The sequence below is a fragment of the Rhinolophus ferrumequinum genome, chromosome 27 (genome assembly GCF_004115265.2).
Source record: "Rhinolophus ferrumequinum isolate MPI-CBG mRhiFer1 chromosome 27, mRhiFer1_v1.p, whole genome shotgun sequence".
In the NCBI taxonomy this organism is placed as follows: domain Eukaryota; kingdom Metazoa; phylum Chordata; class Mammalia; order Chiroptera; family Rhinolophidae; genus Rhinolophus; species Rhinolophus ferrumequinum.
In genome coordinates, this window is record NC_046310.1 from 12,349,341 (window position 1) to 12,366,661 (window position 17,321).

General features: G+C 41.4%; 1 protein-coding gene across 7 annotated transcripts in view; it reads left to right on the plus strand.

The window, feature by feature from the left end:
• Positions 1 to 17,321, plus strand: part of DISP1 (dispatched RND transporter family member 1) — a 181,883-nt gene that overhangs the window by 6,017 nt on the left and 158,545 nt on the right. For 2 of the 7 annotated variants that reach the window (XM_033099534.1, XM_033099539.1), the window contains exon 1: positions 13,158 to 13,285. The exons of 1 other annotated variant lie outside the window; for it this stretch is intronic. Coding sequence is in view for 1 of the 6 variants with exons in the window: in XM_033099532.1 (XP_032955423.1) it covers positions 13,237 to 13,285 (49 nt within the window). In the remaining 5 variants the exon portion in view is untranslated. 4 more of the 7 variants (XM_033099530.1, XM_033099533.1, XM_033099532.1 and 1 more) reach the window with 3 other exon arrangements.

Here is a 17,321-nt window from a genome sequence, read left to right on the forward strand (position 1 = left end):
TATACAGCGGTCCTTCCCTTCTCCACAAGGAGATCCATTCCAAGACCCCCAGTGGATGACTGAAACCACGGATAGTATAAAACCCTATGTATACTATACTTTTTCTATGCATACATACCTATCGTAAAGTTCAATTTATAAATTAGGCACAGTAAGAGATTAACAACAATAATAAAAAAGCAATTATAACAATATACTGTAATAAAAATTATGTGAATGTGGTCTCTGTCTCTTAAAATATCGTACTAGTCTCACCCTTCTTCTTGTGATGATGTGAGATGATACAATGCCAGACCTCTCCCTGAATCTGTGTAACCATCCCTTGCTTGCAGTAAAGAGCTTGGTGTCACTCATTTCAGGGGATCCCTTGCTGAAGTCTTCCTGTAGGCCAATTGCTTTGTAGAGTGACATGTTGACATCAATCAGAACACATTTTCTGTTCATGTCTTCCACCCATAAATTTGGAAGGTCTTTTGCATAAATGTAATAATACCTTTTCCAACTTAACTAAGCACTTGTCAGGCACTCTGGCTGTAACTTTTGCAGTTTGAGGTGCGACAGCAAAACCAGCACGAATTTCCTTTTCCTTCTTCACAATTTCATGGACAGGAGATTCGTTCCTACCATCGATCTTAGCATACAGTCTTTTCTTCCTTCCTTATGACGTTGAGAACGTTCACCTTTTCACTTACAGGAGGCACTTTACAGCTTCTCTTTGGCAGATCTGGATGTCCAACATCACGACTCTTGTGCTTTGGGGCTATTGGTAAGTAAACGTGGGTGACTGGAACACAGACAGTGGTTCCAATAACCACGATGGCCACTGCGTGACTAATGGACAGGTAGTGTGTGCAGCATGGAGACCCCGGGCAGAGGGACGATTCACATCCCGTGCAGCATGGCGACCCTGGGCAAAGGGACGATTCACACCCGTGCAGCATGGAGACCCGAGCAGAGGGATGATTCACACCCGTGCAGCATGGAGACCCAAGCAGAGGGACGATTCACACCCGTGCAGCATGGAGACCCGAGCAGAGGGACGATTCACATCCCGTGCAGCATGGAGACCCGAGCAGAGGGGCGATTCACACCCTGTGCAGCATGGAGACCCGGGCAGAGGGACGATTCACATCCTGTGCAGCATGGAGCAGGATGATGGCTCAAGATTTCATCATGCTACTCAGAAGGGCTCGCAATTGGAAACTTAGGAATTTTCCATTTAATATTTTTGGACGGCGGTCGACCACAGGTAACTGAAACTATGGATAGTGAAACCATGGATGAGGGTGGGACTGCTGTACTTGTCTCTAATATATTGGACTCACTTTGTCTATACAAAGTTTCCTAATATAAGGGTTCATAGAACCAAACCCCAGGATTGTCCATGAGCATAGTGAAATTGTATGTAAAATTGTGTGTGTGTCTGTGTGTATGTGTGTGTGTGTATGTGTCTACGGTTGGGGGGGATGGTGGGGGTGAGGTGTGTGTGCATACGTTTTCTTGGGGGGATAGGCATGTATTTTCATCATGTTCTCAGAGCGGCCATGACTGAGATCAGGACCTCTAGATGAGGTCCAGAAAAAACAAGGAGCTTGAAAGCAAAGCCTAATGCTTCTTCAAGGACAGCTCAAGGGGTGGGTGGTGGGGACGGCATTACAACGGTGCTAGGACATTTTACTACGAATGCTGTCCAGGAGCAGAGAGCCCTCTGTCCCCAAAAGACAGGGTTTATTTATTGTAAATACTCAAGCCCAATTTCCAGAAATGATTTTTTTTTTTTTTTTGGTCATGCTTGCACAAATCCTTCAGGTCAAGACCCTCCACCCAAGTCCTTTGGAGAAAGGGAAAATGGCCATCGTGGCTTAGGCAGGTGAATACATCAGCCAACATGCAGAGGGTTGATGAGAGGAAGTGGTCTCGCTGAAGTCACGAGCTTAGACCTTAACTAAGGACAGGGTGAGGGGCTCATTGTTTAGATTGATCATTTCAGGCCTTTGGGTTTACGGTTTGGCCAGAGCTCACCCTTTTCCAAAGGAGCACATCATTTTTATGCATCCAGTTGCAGGGTGACCCTGGAGCAGCCGCAGGAACATGGAGGTGGGAAGGGAGGAGAGAACAGAGGACAGGAGAAGGGGAGGTAGGCAGAGGGAAATGCAGTTAGTTCCCTGTGCTTCACACCAAGCTTCACACCTCCCACTGGGAGCGGTGGGAAGGCCTGGGGCTCTAGCCCTGGCCTGGAAAATCGAGGCCCTCCTGTTCCAGTCCACCAGTCCACTATTATTGCTTCATGTAGTTAATTCTTGAAGGCCTTTTTTTTTTTTTAAGGACTATTTTTCCAGGAAATAAAAACATCCCTGGAGGATCAATGCTTCAGGCCTCTTCAGCTAACACCTCTATTATTAGTTAATGCCATTACAAGGGTTGGGAACAAGGAGGAACTTTAGGAGGGCTGATGATTATGTTTCATAATCTTGCCTGAGGAATCCCTCTCTCAGAATTCTTGTTCCAGTGGCATTAAAAGTTATTACTGGCCTTAATGTCAAAGGTTCAGTGATCGTATTTTTGAAATAAAAATGTCCTCCAGTGATCGGGCAAGTGTAAATGTACTTACGTGGATAATGGGATAAGCTGGTTGAGATTGTAACGAACTTTAGCCAAAGGTGGCTGCCTCCCATTCAGTTTACAGGGTCGCGCCCTTCCCAGCCGCAATTAGATCCGCTGGCTGGATGCCACGTGAACTGTAAGACAGGACTTTTTCTTCCCTCTTGAAAATTGTAGAAAAACTACTGCTTTAAAAATGTGGGTGATATTATACCCACATTTATTTGGACACCTTTGTCTAAAGGCTCTCATTTTTTTATTAAAAAACTATATTTTATTTTCATCTTGGTAAATTTCAATTGGTACATTCAAGTGGTAAATTTCAAGAAAACGTTATCACCGCCTCTAATAAGTTCATTTGAGCCTCTCTGAACTCTGTAAAAAGCTCACAGCACATTGCTCTCGGTGTTTGGAAAGGCGTGTGAATCCCTGGAGTTCTGGCAGAGTACTAAGGGGATGTCCAGATTTTCAGAAAAACCCGTGCTTTCTAAGGTACAGAGAGGATGCTATCTCCCTCTGTCAATTGAATTCTCGTTAGAAGCTTAAAAAGAAAAGAGAGAAAGTTTATCTTTTTCTTTTAGTCTATGAATAGACAGGAAGAAGGAGGAAGGTAAAAACCGAGTTAGCTGGGTAACCCAATATTTTAAGTGTTTTCGGCTGATTTGGCCAAAACAGTTAATAATTTTGTTAATTAAAAACCTACATTTCACATCATGCATGACTGATTTTAATATTTGAAACACGTACGTACCTGTTTTGGTAAAGTAACTGAGTGTGATTTTATTTTCAGGCTTATTCTTTCACGCCTGCTTCTACAAAGTGGTTCGTGTTACACTTCCATGTTAAGTACTCAAGTCTGAGCAAGGGAAACACTTCTCAAATGAAAAGAGGTATTTTTCAAGCCATGGGTGCTGTATATTTGTCAAGGAAAAACTAGTGTTTTTCCTGCTTGACTGTTTTCATTTGATGTATTATTTAAATAAACACATTAATTTTAGAGTTAGCTTTTCTGAGTCATCTAAAGCCACTCACTGTTCACCTTACCTTTGAATATATTTTATTTTTCCTGGTCCCACTGGCAGGTCCTTACTCTGTCCTTACAACACGTACCTTTGTTCACCTACCATTTTATCATTCTTCTTTCTCTGTATCTGACTTTCTCTGGTAATAGGGATAGAATAAATTTGCATTTTTCAGCTCTTTCAGTTGGAAGAGTGATGCCTTGTATGCAATACAAGAAAAGTTGAATTCTTCCTTCTGTGAACTTTTGAATAATTCATTGGTTTGAGAACCAATTTTTGGTATGTCATACGTATAAACCCATCTCTTTTTAGTTTAAAAATTGAGTGGGAAGATGAAATGATAACATTGGAGTTTAATTTGAGTTCATTTATGTTAAGCAAATTAACACACACACAGACTCTTTTCTGGATTTCTCCTGGGATCTAGCCGTCAGAAGTTAGGTTATCTGGTCCAAACTCTCACCCAGTTCTCATTAAAGTCATGGTGACAGATGGTCACTCAGCTTCTGCTTGAGGGCCTCAAGTAACGGACAACTCCTTCTGCCTGTTTTGAGTTGCTTTTATTTCATTGATTCACTTATTTTTCATTCATTGAACATGTACTATGTTGATCACTGTGTTAAAGCACTGGTGTGAAAAGGGTAGTCATCTTTTCTGGATATTTCCTGCCCTCCAGGAAGTCTACATTCCTGTGAGGAGAGACAAATAGGTAAATGTGTGAGATGTCATATAGTGTGGCCATTAACACTTAAGAGAGACGGAGTTTTTTTATTGGTCTAGAGGACAAGAGTCATTACCTCTTCTTAGAGGACATAGGGTAGCTTCATAGAGTCACACCTGAGATTGTCTTGAAAGTTGAATAGGGAGTGGTGTATCAGTTGAAGAACAGGCAGAAAGAGGACATTTCGGGTGTCGAGAAAAACACATGCAAAGACATTCAGTAAAAAAACCCAAAAACTGGAAAGACAGTGACCGTGGTGGTAGTGCCAGTTAAGGGTAGAGGTCCACCTCATGGAAACTTCTTGCAGGAAAATAGGTTTTGTTAGAGGGGATGAGGAAACAGGTAATTATGGGGAGAAGTAAAGAGGGAAAAAGTGGAAGATGAGTCTGAAAAGAGAGCTGGAGGCTCTGAATGGGAAAACCCATATCTGCTTAGGAATTGGATTTCATCCCATAAGCAACATGAAGCCAACTAGTGTTTTCAGGTGTAGTAATAATAGCTATCATTTGTATTGCAGTTTTCATGTGCTAGGCATTGTCCTAAGTACTTTAGATGTACTAACTTATTTAGACCTTATACCAGTCCCATGAGATAGGTACTGTTATTATCCCCATTTTTAGATGATGAAGCTGAAGCACAGAGAAGTTAATTAAGTTACCTAAGGCCACATCGCCAGTAAGTGACAAAGCTGGGATTTGAACTAAATAAGAGAGCTTTGGAAAAAATAACTGAAAGCAATGTGGAGTGTGGTTCAGAGCCAGGGGCAATAAGTCCAGTCTGGAGGCTGTTATAATAATACAGAAAAGAGTTTACAGTGAGTCAGTGGCTGGGATGGAAAAGTGCATCTTAAGTATATTGTGTCAAATGCTCCCTCCTATGCTTGCTATGGGATCCAAAGCAGTCTGACTTCTCTAAGCATGATTTCATCATGGATTAGAACGTTGATAAAGAACGTCAATAGGAGAATTTCACAACTATTTATTACACGCTCACTATATGCAAGGAAGTTCCCACGCAATGCTACTCAACCTTCAGGTTTCATTTGCTTCCTTTTTGTTACAACTAAATTTCCTTGCAGGAATATAGCCTAGGATTCAAAACATGGCATGGTATTCCCTCAGTGCACGAGTATTCCCAGAGAGATACTCTTTTATAATTTCTGGCCCAAACTAAATAAGTTGCTCTGTGTCTTGCTATGAATCCCTGTCAGTAAGTGGCCAGTGTTTTGGCAGAGTTTGGATGGGCAGTGGGCCAAACGCTAATGATTTTGGTAAATAATTTTAACCCAAACACTCTCTTCTTGTTTCAAAACCTCCATGGACTAATGGTGGCCGCCTAAGGACTGCTTGTTCCTGATTGCGTTCTCCCTGTGTGCCCTCTTCATTCTGCACAAACTCCCTCTGTGTAGTGGATGGGAGCCGAGGGCGGGACTTGCAGGTCACTCTAAGACCCTGCATTTGGTCAACTCTGACAAGGCAAACCAAGGCCATTTTCTGAATACTTAATGAGAAAGTGGGGCTGGAGTATCACGTGTCCAGGCATTGGTCTCAATTAACTTTCCCAGTGAGTAGATATGATACTTGTTCATTATTCCTCTGACAAATCGGGATTGAGCACTGTGCTATGCTAGGTTTTGTTTTAAGTACTTGGAGTCAGAGATGAATAAAACATGGCTTGTGACTGCAAGAGTTACACCCTAGCTCCCTCATCAGTCAAGTTCCAGTCAGAAGAAAGAAACCACACTAGTTATCTTAATAGAGAGAATGGAGCGTGGGGAGTTGGCTAAATGGGTGATGGACAGCTGAACAGCCAAAAGGGAGCGCTGAGGTCACAGAGACGCAGTAGCTGCAGGAAGCAGCTGAGGCCTTTGGAGCTGTGGAGAAAAAGGAAGCACAAGGTTTGCAGAAATGGGACCTGAAACTTTGAGGTGAGGCTGCATTTCCCTAGCAGGTACTCTAAGGGACCTGATGAGGCTGGTTTGGGGAGTTGGGTAACAGCTGGTAATGTGTCCTGACAGCAATTTCCAGGGTGAAGGACCATCTGTAGGTGATACTGACAGGAAGTAGGAAGGAGCCGGTCTTTCTTTGCCTGCAGGCTTCCAGGCTCCCTCTATCGCCCCCTATTGGCAAAGCCTAACAGTAAAGGACAAAGGAGAAATGTCTGCAGGACTGACAGGTGGAGACGAAATGCAAAAAAATGAATCATTCTAGCAGGGAGTCCAGTCTGAGCCTAAGCTGAAGTAGAGATGCGTTTGAACGTGTTGCAAACCCAGGAGCTGGATATCCAGAATTTGATTTGCATGCTCCTGCCTCAGGGCCTTTGGCCTGGCGATTCTTTTTGTCGTGGACCATTTTTACCCAGACCTGACTTCATTTCAGTTTTTCCAAGCTTCTGCCTCAGTGTCAGTTCTTGATGATTGTAATTGCAATCCCCACCCCTGCCCCAGGCCCTTCTCTCGTGCCCTATTTTTTCCTAAAGTATTTATTATGTTAAATAAACATGTTAAGTTATAAATAAACATGTATCATCATGTTAAATATATATGTTAAATCCTAACGTATTCCAACATATTTGTTTACTGTTTTGTTGTTTTATTTTCCATTTCCCTCTCCAGCCATTAGAAGGCAAACTCCACAAGGGTAGGAATTGTCTCTTTGTTTACCAGTGGATCTAGAACAATAGATGTTCTCTGGATATTTGTTGAGTGAACAGATGAACAAGGGTATGCTTAGTTGAGGAAGAAAAGGAATATGTTTGGGGGCAAAAGGCTAATATGACTAATAAAAAAAGATTAATAAGGACAGTATGGTGTTTGTCTTAGGTATTATTGAATGCTCTTCCATGTAGAGAGAGGAGCTGCAGGAAGAAAACAAAGGTGTTTGACAAACAAAATTTTCAAGATGGGTTTCAACAGCGCTCTTTTATGCTCAGATGATAAAACAAGACCTGGGGCCGGGGGAGGACATTCGCTAGTCCTGCACATTGAGTTCTCAAGAGTTGGAAGCTTAGATGACAGGTTTCTGGGCCAGGACAGCAGTGATGTCTCAGAAACTATGTGCCATTTGTCTCTGTGGGAGTCAATGTTGAAGAGGGTATGGGGAGAGGGGCCAGCAGAGTCCATAGTCCTTTGGGGATGTAGTCTCAATGTTCCATTTTCCAGAAATGCCTCATAAATTCCTCCAGCATTCTTTGGGCTGTAATCCTCTAAAACCAAAATTCTACTTGACTGCCATGAGCAAAAAGAGAATAAAAAATATAGAACATGACTCAAAATTAATGAAGACTATGAAAAGTACTTCAAAAGTAACTAGCGTGAAGAGACTAGTTTGGTTCAATAGCACTTGTTGACTCTGTTGCGATTGGAAATTTACCATATGGAAAACACATCACTTTCTCTGATTCAGTCTTACATACTTTTCATTTAATTTTTAACAATACCCATTACAGATCTTTGAGCTTGCTTGTTTTGTATTATAAAATACTAAGGTATGTACAAAAGTGGATAGTTTTTATATGGTATATTGACAGTCCAATGCTCTACTCAGACTTTTGTGGGAGAAAAGTTGCATTGATATATTTACAAGTAATGACTCTTTCCTTTAGAAATATTTAAGAAATTTTGCTTGTGTGTAATAGTATTGCCAGATATAGCAAATAAAAATACAAGGTGCTAAGTTAAATTTGAATTTCAGATAAATAATAATTTCCTATTATAACTATGTCCCATGCAATATTTGGGACATACTTATGCAAAAATAATCTGAAATTCAAATTTAATTGGGTGTTCTGCATTTTATCTGGCAACTCTATGTGCAAGGTATTTTCCTAGGTGGTAAGTATTTACAATGTGGAGAACGTCTGTCTCGGGACAAAAAAATAAAAGACTCAGAAATAATCCTCTATGATGTTGTCATGTGTACTCAAAGAAGATATAATCAACCTGTACTGTATTGTTTGATTTTACAAGTTTTTAAAGGAATGTTATAAATAGAGGAAGTGACTTCTTACTAACTAATCAGGATAGTTTTATAGAAAAGGCATATTCCTCTTTAAGGCACACATCCAGTGTTTTTACAGGGAAAGTTTTGCCTCAACCTTCCCAGCTTATAGCTCATTTATTCTTGGGAAATAAGTTTGTATTGTTGAGACTCAGAGCTGAAAGTTCATTCTATTACTTACCTCCTGGAGAGATTTTTCAAGTTAGGAGTAGAGCTGTATGTCTATTTCTGTCACCAAACCATGGAATGAACTTTTTATTGACGAGAAAAGGCTTGTTTTACTAGCCATGTTGGAATTTAGCAGGTGAAGCTCTCTCTGGCAGATCATTTCTGCTCCGTTTTGATTTTGTTGGAAAGAAAACAAAGGGAGGCTTTTGCACTAGACGTGTGGAATGCCCAATGCTTTTGCTGAAAGACAAACAAGGATTGGAATTTAAAATTACTAACTTGTATAAAAGTCCTTGGGAGCACACTTCCAGTGAATGGATGTCATGCCAAGTTTCTCTGCTGTGTTTCTCGTTTACATACGGCATTTCCATTGGTGTAGGTCTTAAAGGGGTCTGAAGCAGAAATACCCAATTATTATACAGTGTGTCCCTGGGGAAATCACATGTTTTGTTGGAATTCCACAGGAGAAAAGAGGGGATTAAGGGCATTATTTTATTTCTATTTATAAATATGTTTACTTCAAGAGGGTTCAAATCCATGTTGCAAGTATTTTTATGGGATCTACAAACCTATAAAATTAGACTAAAATTAGAAGGGAGAAATGGGGAGTTATTGTTTAAAGGGTATGAAGCTTCAGTTTGGGAAGATCAAAAAGTTCTGCAATGGTGATGGTTACACAACATTGTGCATGCACTTAAATATGGATAAAATGGTATATTTTATGGTTTATTTTACCATGATAAAACATTTGACCAAAATATCAAAAGTTATGTTTTTAGATATTTCAATTACGTTGAAGCATTTCTGGGGCAGCTCCCCTTTTAGGCAGGAAACAGCACCCTAAATGTAGTAAGTGTCATCTTTTACTTCAGTCCAAGCGGTGTTGGGTCACAGAAGATTCAGGTCCTCATAGAAAATAGTTTGCCGCTGCAGTGGAGTTGAGAAATTATTCATTGGAGAGCGCTGGTCAACCTTAATTGTCACTCAATTCAGAATCTTTAATTAATAGTCTTTTCCAGCAAACTGCCAGTATTCCAGGGAACGTGCTGTTGAGATTGCCTCCAACTATAGACTAGTTTATTTTGCCACAAATTACCAAATTACAGCCTAGGCAAACGGGAGAGATGTAGTTTTAGAAATAACTGCTAATGATGTTGATGTTTATGTTGGCGGTGAAAAGAATAACTATGGATAAGAAAAATGCACATATGTGAACTGAAAATAGATCAATAAACTTTAAACAGTTAACCATATTAGTTCTGTTTATTGACCCATCTATCTATCTGAGCCAGTTGGTGAGTACTGGGGAAAAAAGAGGACATTTTCCCTTAACATGTTCTCTCCTGGTTCAGGACATGTCAATTACCCACTGTCACTCACAAGTGTCTCCTGAACAGTTGTTGTGATTCTGTGGTCAGGCTGCTGCCATTATGTAAACATGGGTAAAGTCCAAAGGGCAGGGGGTAGGTGAGAGGGAAGTAGCTGGGTAGTACATTTTTAAGGATGTCACAGTAGCCTCCTGGGGTACTGCAGTCTCCACACCAGAAAATCAGGTGACTGGACTAGGGAAGAGAAGATTTCGAACTAGTCCTGTCTCTGGGACTAATGAACTGTTTGATCTTAGGAAAACCACTGTCTAGTTGTCCTTGAGTTCCCTCCTCTGTATAATGAAGAATTTGCAATACGTGGTTTCTAAAGTCTCCTTCCAGACTTATATACATATTGATTGCACGGTTTGCCCAACCATCAAACCCCACTGTAACTGTGACAGTTTTTCTCAAGGGACCAGCAGCAGTGGAGGTTCCTCCTGTCATTGGCCTGGGGAGAGAAACTGGCTCTACCGCTCTGGTGAGAAGAGACAGATGCTGTCGAGTGAGCTGGCAATCTTGTGTCTTGTGAATTGATATCTTGGTGTGTCATTGCTAGGAATAGAAACTTACCAAAACTAATGCAAGCGAAATGGGAAATTTACTGGAAGGACACAGAATTTTCATAGAATTTAAGGACAGGAAGTTTAGCTGGACCTTACAGCAGACTGGGAATCAAAAACTGGAAAGATGGGTACTAAGATGACTACCTCCCAGATAACTGTCTTCTCTTTTCCTTTCTTTCTCTCCTCCTTGTCTCTTCTTTTTCCTCTTTCTTCCTTCGAGTTCCACCCCCCTTTTTTTCCCCCACCAGCTTTAGACATCTTGCCCATGCCTCATTCAATTCTAGGTTTATATGAGATTTCTGTATCAACATGAAAGAGTGCCCAGTTGGAGCCCAAAATCCATGCATGAAAGACTCTCTTTGCCTAGTTATGGGGTGTGTCTAGGTCTATTCCAGTTTGCTGTGGCAATGAGTTGGATGATTTGGCTCAGTTCCCATTCACCAGGGACTCTGGGAGCAGGTTATCTTAAACAAGGACGTGATATAGGTATACTCAAGATTATTTTGTGTGCAAGCAGCAGAAAACCTTCTTTGGCTAGTCAAACAACAACAACAACAAAAGGTTTTAGAAGTACATGGGGATATCTCCTGCAATCAAAGGAAACAGTGCAGGTCCTGGGTCCTTGACAAAGAGTAAATACATCTTTAGGGCACACCATTTATGTGACTCAGCTCTAGTGGATATCTTTTCTCTGTGTTTCCCTATGCCATATTTAAAATTTCTGGAGGGAAGAGTCTAAGTAGCCAGCTTTAGGATGTGTCCATCTCTGGTTTAATCTGTTATATAGGAAATATGACAGTGTGACAGACTTGTCCCAGTTTTCCCAGACTATCCCAGTTTAAGCAAAGACCCAGTGTCCTGAGATCCCCCTCAATCCTGGGCAAACCAGATGGTTGGTCACCCTAGAAATTGGTCATGTGTGAATGCACATATGGCTCTTTAAGAGATTGCCATATGTGTTGGGGTCATTCCTAAAAAAAGAGAGATTGTGGTGAGATATAGGGAAACATCTCCTGAAGTATCTAGTACATTCTACTTCTTGGTGGCTCAACATACACAAACAGAGACAGACAGACACACACACACATGTACCACATACATCACACCACTTATGCACACTCTTCTTCACATTCTGTAAAAGACACACCTCTCCACTACATGATTTGGTTATTTTATGTCCCACAACAAATGGACTGCTAACCCTCTCAATGGGAGAAAACCCAAAGCTGTGTCCTTGTACTCTATCCAGAGGTGACATCATTCCCTCTAGGCACAGACTTTCTACACGATGTCCATTCTGTTGTAGTTCTTTGCCATATCCTGCAGCATACCCTGTTGCTGGCAAAAAGAAAAGAAAACGAAGGGGAAATTATTATACTATTTCTTTTTAAAGAGGAAAAAGGGGGCTTGCAAGAGGATAGATAGTAAACGCTAGTAGCAAGCAAGAAATAGCAGTAGAAACAACAGTCCCCGTTACAGTAGCTATTGTTCCTCCTCCTGGGCCCATTTCGTGGTTCTCCTTGGCTTCAGCTGGCATCTCAGTTGATTGGTGTGATTTGCCCAGTGGAGCCACCTAACGGGTATGAGCCTTGGTGGCCCTGCTTTTATTGGGTTGTAGTAGTCAGCCATTGTTTTTACGTCTGGGTGTGGCAGTTTGAGAATGCACCCTCAAGGGTAAAATATTCTATCCATGATCTTTTCAAGTTTTCACTTTTCTTTGATGACTAGGTCAATCACCCTAGTCAACCCCATAACTCACTCTTTTGCCTAACCCCCTAGAGAAGCCCCCACGCCTGCCCCGACTTCCTGTTGCATGGAGTCTAACGAGTAAATTCCTTAGCATAATGCACAGCAGTCTTCACGATCTGGCCCTGCTTCCTCTCGCTGTGCTTGCTCTTGCCTCTATGAACTCAGACCTTGCTAAATTAACTATGCCACCTCGCCCACCACCACCACCACCAGCTCCCTGATCAAGCCAAGCTCTCCCTCTCTGGCAGCCTTCACCTCTGCATGCCCTTCCCCACCTCGTCTGCCCTTTAACTCTTATTCATCATTTATATTAGTTCCAACTGAAGAGCCATTATGTCTTCAGGGTCTCTGCCCCGCTTTCTACACCCCACCATTCCCGTGCTCATTTGCTCACTCCTATATCTGTTCCTATACTACACTAAGCTTTCGGAGGGACAGGCTGCTGATTGATCGATTCTATGCCTCGTTCACTGCGCTGAGTGCCTCTCTCTTGCTCAATAATATAGGGGCTTTCTTCTGTTTTGGTTGATCAATGAGTGATAGGTGATGACAAGTGGAATTAAGGAATGCAACAATATTGCCTTGTATTGTGATACTTGTATCACACTTGTACTGCCTAGTGGTGTAATTAACCTCTGTTTATATTTATGGCGACTTCCAACTACACTGTGAGGGCAGGACTCAGTGTCTGAGTCATCTTGCCTCACGGGGCGTAAACAGAGACGTGTGGCCCAGCGTTTGCACAGCGCTCGACTGCTCCGCTGGAAAGGGCGGAGGAAAGAGACTTCGGGCGCCTCGCCCCTTCAGGGCAAGCCCCTCCGCTGCCCGTCAGCTGCCCACTCAGTCCCCAATCATTTCTACCGAGTGCCCATCATTTCCACACTCCCTGCAAGACCCCGCGGCGCCCCGCTAGGAGGCGGGCGCGCCGGGAGCGCGAGGGGCGGGACTTCCGGGCCCACTCGCCAAAGCCTTCCGTCGCGAGGCGGAAGCCCGGCTCCGGGTCGGGATCCGAGTCGGAGCGACAGGCACTTGGGTCCTCAGTGGATGCCTCTCGGCCCCGCCGCTGCCCCGCGCCGCGGGACGGGGAGACCGGGTAGGGACGGCAGAGTCGGGACTCCCCGCGCGGGTGGCGGGAGAACCGGACTCCTGATTTCAGGGAGGGGACCATGATCGGGGGCCGGGGAACAGGCAGAGCTCCAAGGGCAGCGGTAAAGGGCTGGGGAGGGAGGCACCGGGGACCCTGAGGCCGAAGAGGCCGGGAGACGGGGAGTTGCGGGTGACACTGGGCAGGGATGCTTCTCGCAGGAAAGTTGCCCTGCGTGGGGGAGTGTCCTGGGACTTGGCTGATGGTGAGGGTGGCACGAGATGGCAAAGGTTAGCTTCCAGGGGAAGGCTCGAGAGGAGGGGGTCAGTCCTCTAAGGGTCGTATGGTAGTTGAGAAGGACGTCTAGACCTAACGGATCAGAAAGATGATCAACCACCTATTCGATGTTGAACTCGTACTGCTTCATTTTCAATTAAATGTGTGTGTGTGTGTGTGTGTGTGTGTGTGTGTGTGCGTGCATGTGCATGTGTGCACCCCATGTGGATTTCGGGAAAATTTTTTACATTCCTAGGAAAGCTTGATCCTTCCTCCAGGTTCCAAGTTATGCTGCATATCTTTGTCAAACCAATAGTTCTTTCAAGTTGTCTTCCTTACAAGCAAGCCAATCAAAGTTTTCCTTTTGGAATCGTCTCTACCCTGGAGAGTTTAGGTTGCCTATTTCCTTTGTCATGGAATGAACTTCCAAATATGTTTAGAATTACTTTGATAATTACATGGAAAGGCATTGCTGAGAAAGTTTGCAGTTACAGTTCATTGTTTTTATGCCTAACTTTCTAACACATTTTTATTGAAAGTTACCCTGTTGAGTTTAGCTTTTCAGTTTAACCAGTAAGGGCAATTTTAGATTAGGGTATAGCCAATTACTAGCAATTGCTAAGAACTTATTGCTACTTTTTATTTCTGTTACGAGGAAATAAATATATTTGCCATTGGCAGTATTTTAAAAAATATCGGTAACCCAAGGTCTGTTATATATACATTAGCGCATTGAGTTTCCATAATGGCAGTGTATAGTATATGGGCTTGTTTTTTATCATTACCAGAGATTGTAATTACTTATTGTCTACATTGTATTTATGTTTTATCAGCTGCAATTAATACGTACTTCCTAATTGACATCATATAATGTATCACTTCAATGTAATTACAAAGACTGTTCTAGCTTCAAGTAGATGGTAAGTGAATTGGAGTTTTGCCTCAGAGTGGGCAAGCAATCTCAGGAGAATTGTAACATTGTCATTGTGGAGGGTGATATTTAATTACTGTTTTGCTTGCTTCAGCTGTTTTTAAGTGTTAAGCGTTAAACTTTTTTATTTTTAAAGTTACTGTATCGGTACAGGTAACTTTCAGATCTGATTAGGTGCTCTGTCTTGCACGAATTTATGTAAACTATAACATTTTATTTTTATTGGTACCTTGGTTTCTTGCTAGCTTATAAATTATTTTTTCCCCGCAGCATCTTAAGGTATAATTGACAAAGATTTTATATATTTAAGGTTGATAATATGATGATTTGATATACATATACATTGTGGAACGATTATCACAAGCTAATTAACAGAACAAAGCTTCACATAGTTACCTTTTTTTTTTTTTTTGGTGGTGATAACACTTAAGATCTACTCTCTTCCAAATATCAAATATACAGTATTATTAGCTATAGCTTACGAACTCTTGAAAATTGGTTCTTGAGTTAGTTATAGTTTCCTTTTGTTTGTGGGCACAGCTGATACTTACCAGTAGAAAGCAGTGCCTAAAAATAAACAATGCTTTAACATGTAAATGAGCATATTGAATACTTTTCAAGTTAGAAAACGCAAAGATGATACTGATCTTTATAGTTATTGAATTAACTGCTTTGTAGATTTTTATATGTCGTATTTTTTTTTAATTAGACGGTACTGTTTTACTAATAAGATTTGTTCTGATTTTTCCATACAATCTTGGTTTTAAAATGTGTTCTTTCCCCCCTCTTCCCTTGGTTTTTGGGAGATAAAGCCGTTGAGACAGCATGCAGGTCTTTAGAGTTCTTGGTAGAGGAAGTGCTCCCCTTTGAAACACAAGAGCCCTGCCTTCTGTGGCAAGTTTCTAGTTACATCTCTGAATGGTATGTTTGAAACCTGAGTGCCCTGTGTTCTGAATAATCTTTGGAATTTTTGTTCTTTGTTCTAATTGTTTTGTAAATTTCAGAGCTTTCTCTAGATAAATTCTATGTGTTATTTTGTAAGATTTAGATGTATTTTAGAGTTTAAGCAATCACACTTGTGGCAACTTTTTTATTAGGGTGCAGCAGATTACTAGATATTCTTATGGATTTGTTTTTATTTCTGCTGTAGTGAAATATCTTTCTGCATTGGAAGAGCTATTAACACAGCGAGAACCAAAACTCCATCTTCATATACACATACAAATCCTTAATCATTAGTTTGTAACATATGAAGTAATGTTACATTTTTCCTTAATCATTAGTTTGTAACATATGAAGTAATTTGTTATACTGAACCCTTTTGGTTCTGCACTCTCTGATGACGAATTTTAGAATATATAGTCCATTCTCAGTTATCGGCATACCCTAGTTAGAAAGTCATTCCCTGCACTTTGATGGAATCAGGAGAATTTGTTAACAGCTGAGGAATACGGCTTGTGGACAGAGAGATACCAAGCAGTGTTGGTCAGCTGCTGCCTTACCATCTAGCTGCTGCATTGCCTATGATGTAAGCATGGCCTTCAGCAAGACTGGGTGAGGCACAGTCAACCCTTTCTTCTAGTATCACTGTCTGTCCTTTTTCTTCTGCTGAGTTTGACCTTTCTCTCATAGTGACTAAGATGACCTGGCTCTCAAAGGGACTCAAGGGGATCGGAGCAGCCAAAAGGACTGCAGTCCTGTTAGTAGAGCCTTGTCCATTCTGCTGAGTCTGGTCCTATACATACATCCTGGCACATTTTCCAGCTTCCAGGCATGTAGTCATGGCTTTGAACCACTGTTTACATTATAGTTTGATAAGTAATTTTACCACTAAATTAGAATGGGTCATATAATATAAGTGGACTCTGTTTAGTTTTGGTTAGAGTGAGGCATCACATTAAATCATAAATGAACTTTTCAATGAAAGTGGTGTGATATACCTCACAATTGCAAATACTATAGAAAATACACGGATGGCCCTTAGTCTTTGTTGTTACTGGGTTTTTTTGTTGTTGTTGTTGTTTTTTAATTTGTAATTTTAAGGAAAAGAAAAATTATCGGGTAAAAGACTTGGGCAGAGTGGGGGGAGGCTGACCATTCCCAGTAATATTAAGGAACGGTGGTGGGAGCCTCTGCAGTGGTGGGAAGGAGTTCCTTAGCACAGAGCTTGTTTAGAATCGTCGGTGCTTGGCGATCATAGACAGCAGGAAGACTTTTAGTTGGGTTTATTATTGTTTTAAAATACCTGACATACGGTTCCCTCCCTTATTGTCTGCAGGGGGCAAGGAGAGACATGGATCACAGTCAACTGCTAATATTTGAAACCTAAGTGATGACTATTACATAGTAATTGAATAGTGTTGCAGATATAATTGTGTTTCCCGGAAAATGAGACCTAGCCGAACCATCAGCTCGAATGCGTCTTTTGGAACAAAAATTAATGTAAGACCCGGTATTATATTATATTATATATCATATTATATATTATATAAGACCTGGTCTTATAGTAAAATTATTGTCCGGCTAGGTCTTATAGTAAAATAAGACTGGGTCTTATATAATAAATAATATAATACTGGGTCCTATATTAATTTTTGCTCCAAAAGATGCATTTGAGCTGATTGTCCAGTTAGGTCTTATTTTTGGGAAAACAGGGAGAAATAATACAAGGCACCACCCATATACCCTTTATTTAGCTTCACCTGTTGTTAACATTTTACCCCATTTATTTTGTCACTTAACAAGAACGTGATTAAAGTAGAACGCTCATGTAAAATATATTCCCAAGCTGAACTGCTAACTTTATGTCTTTTCCTAATAAACAGTTATTTATTGGCT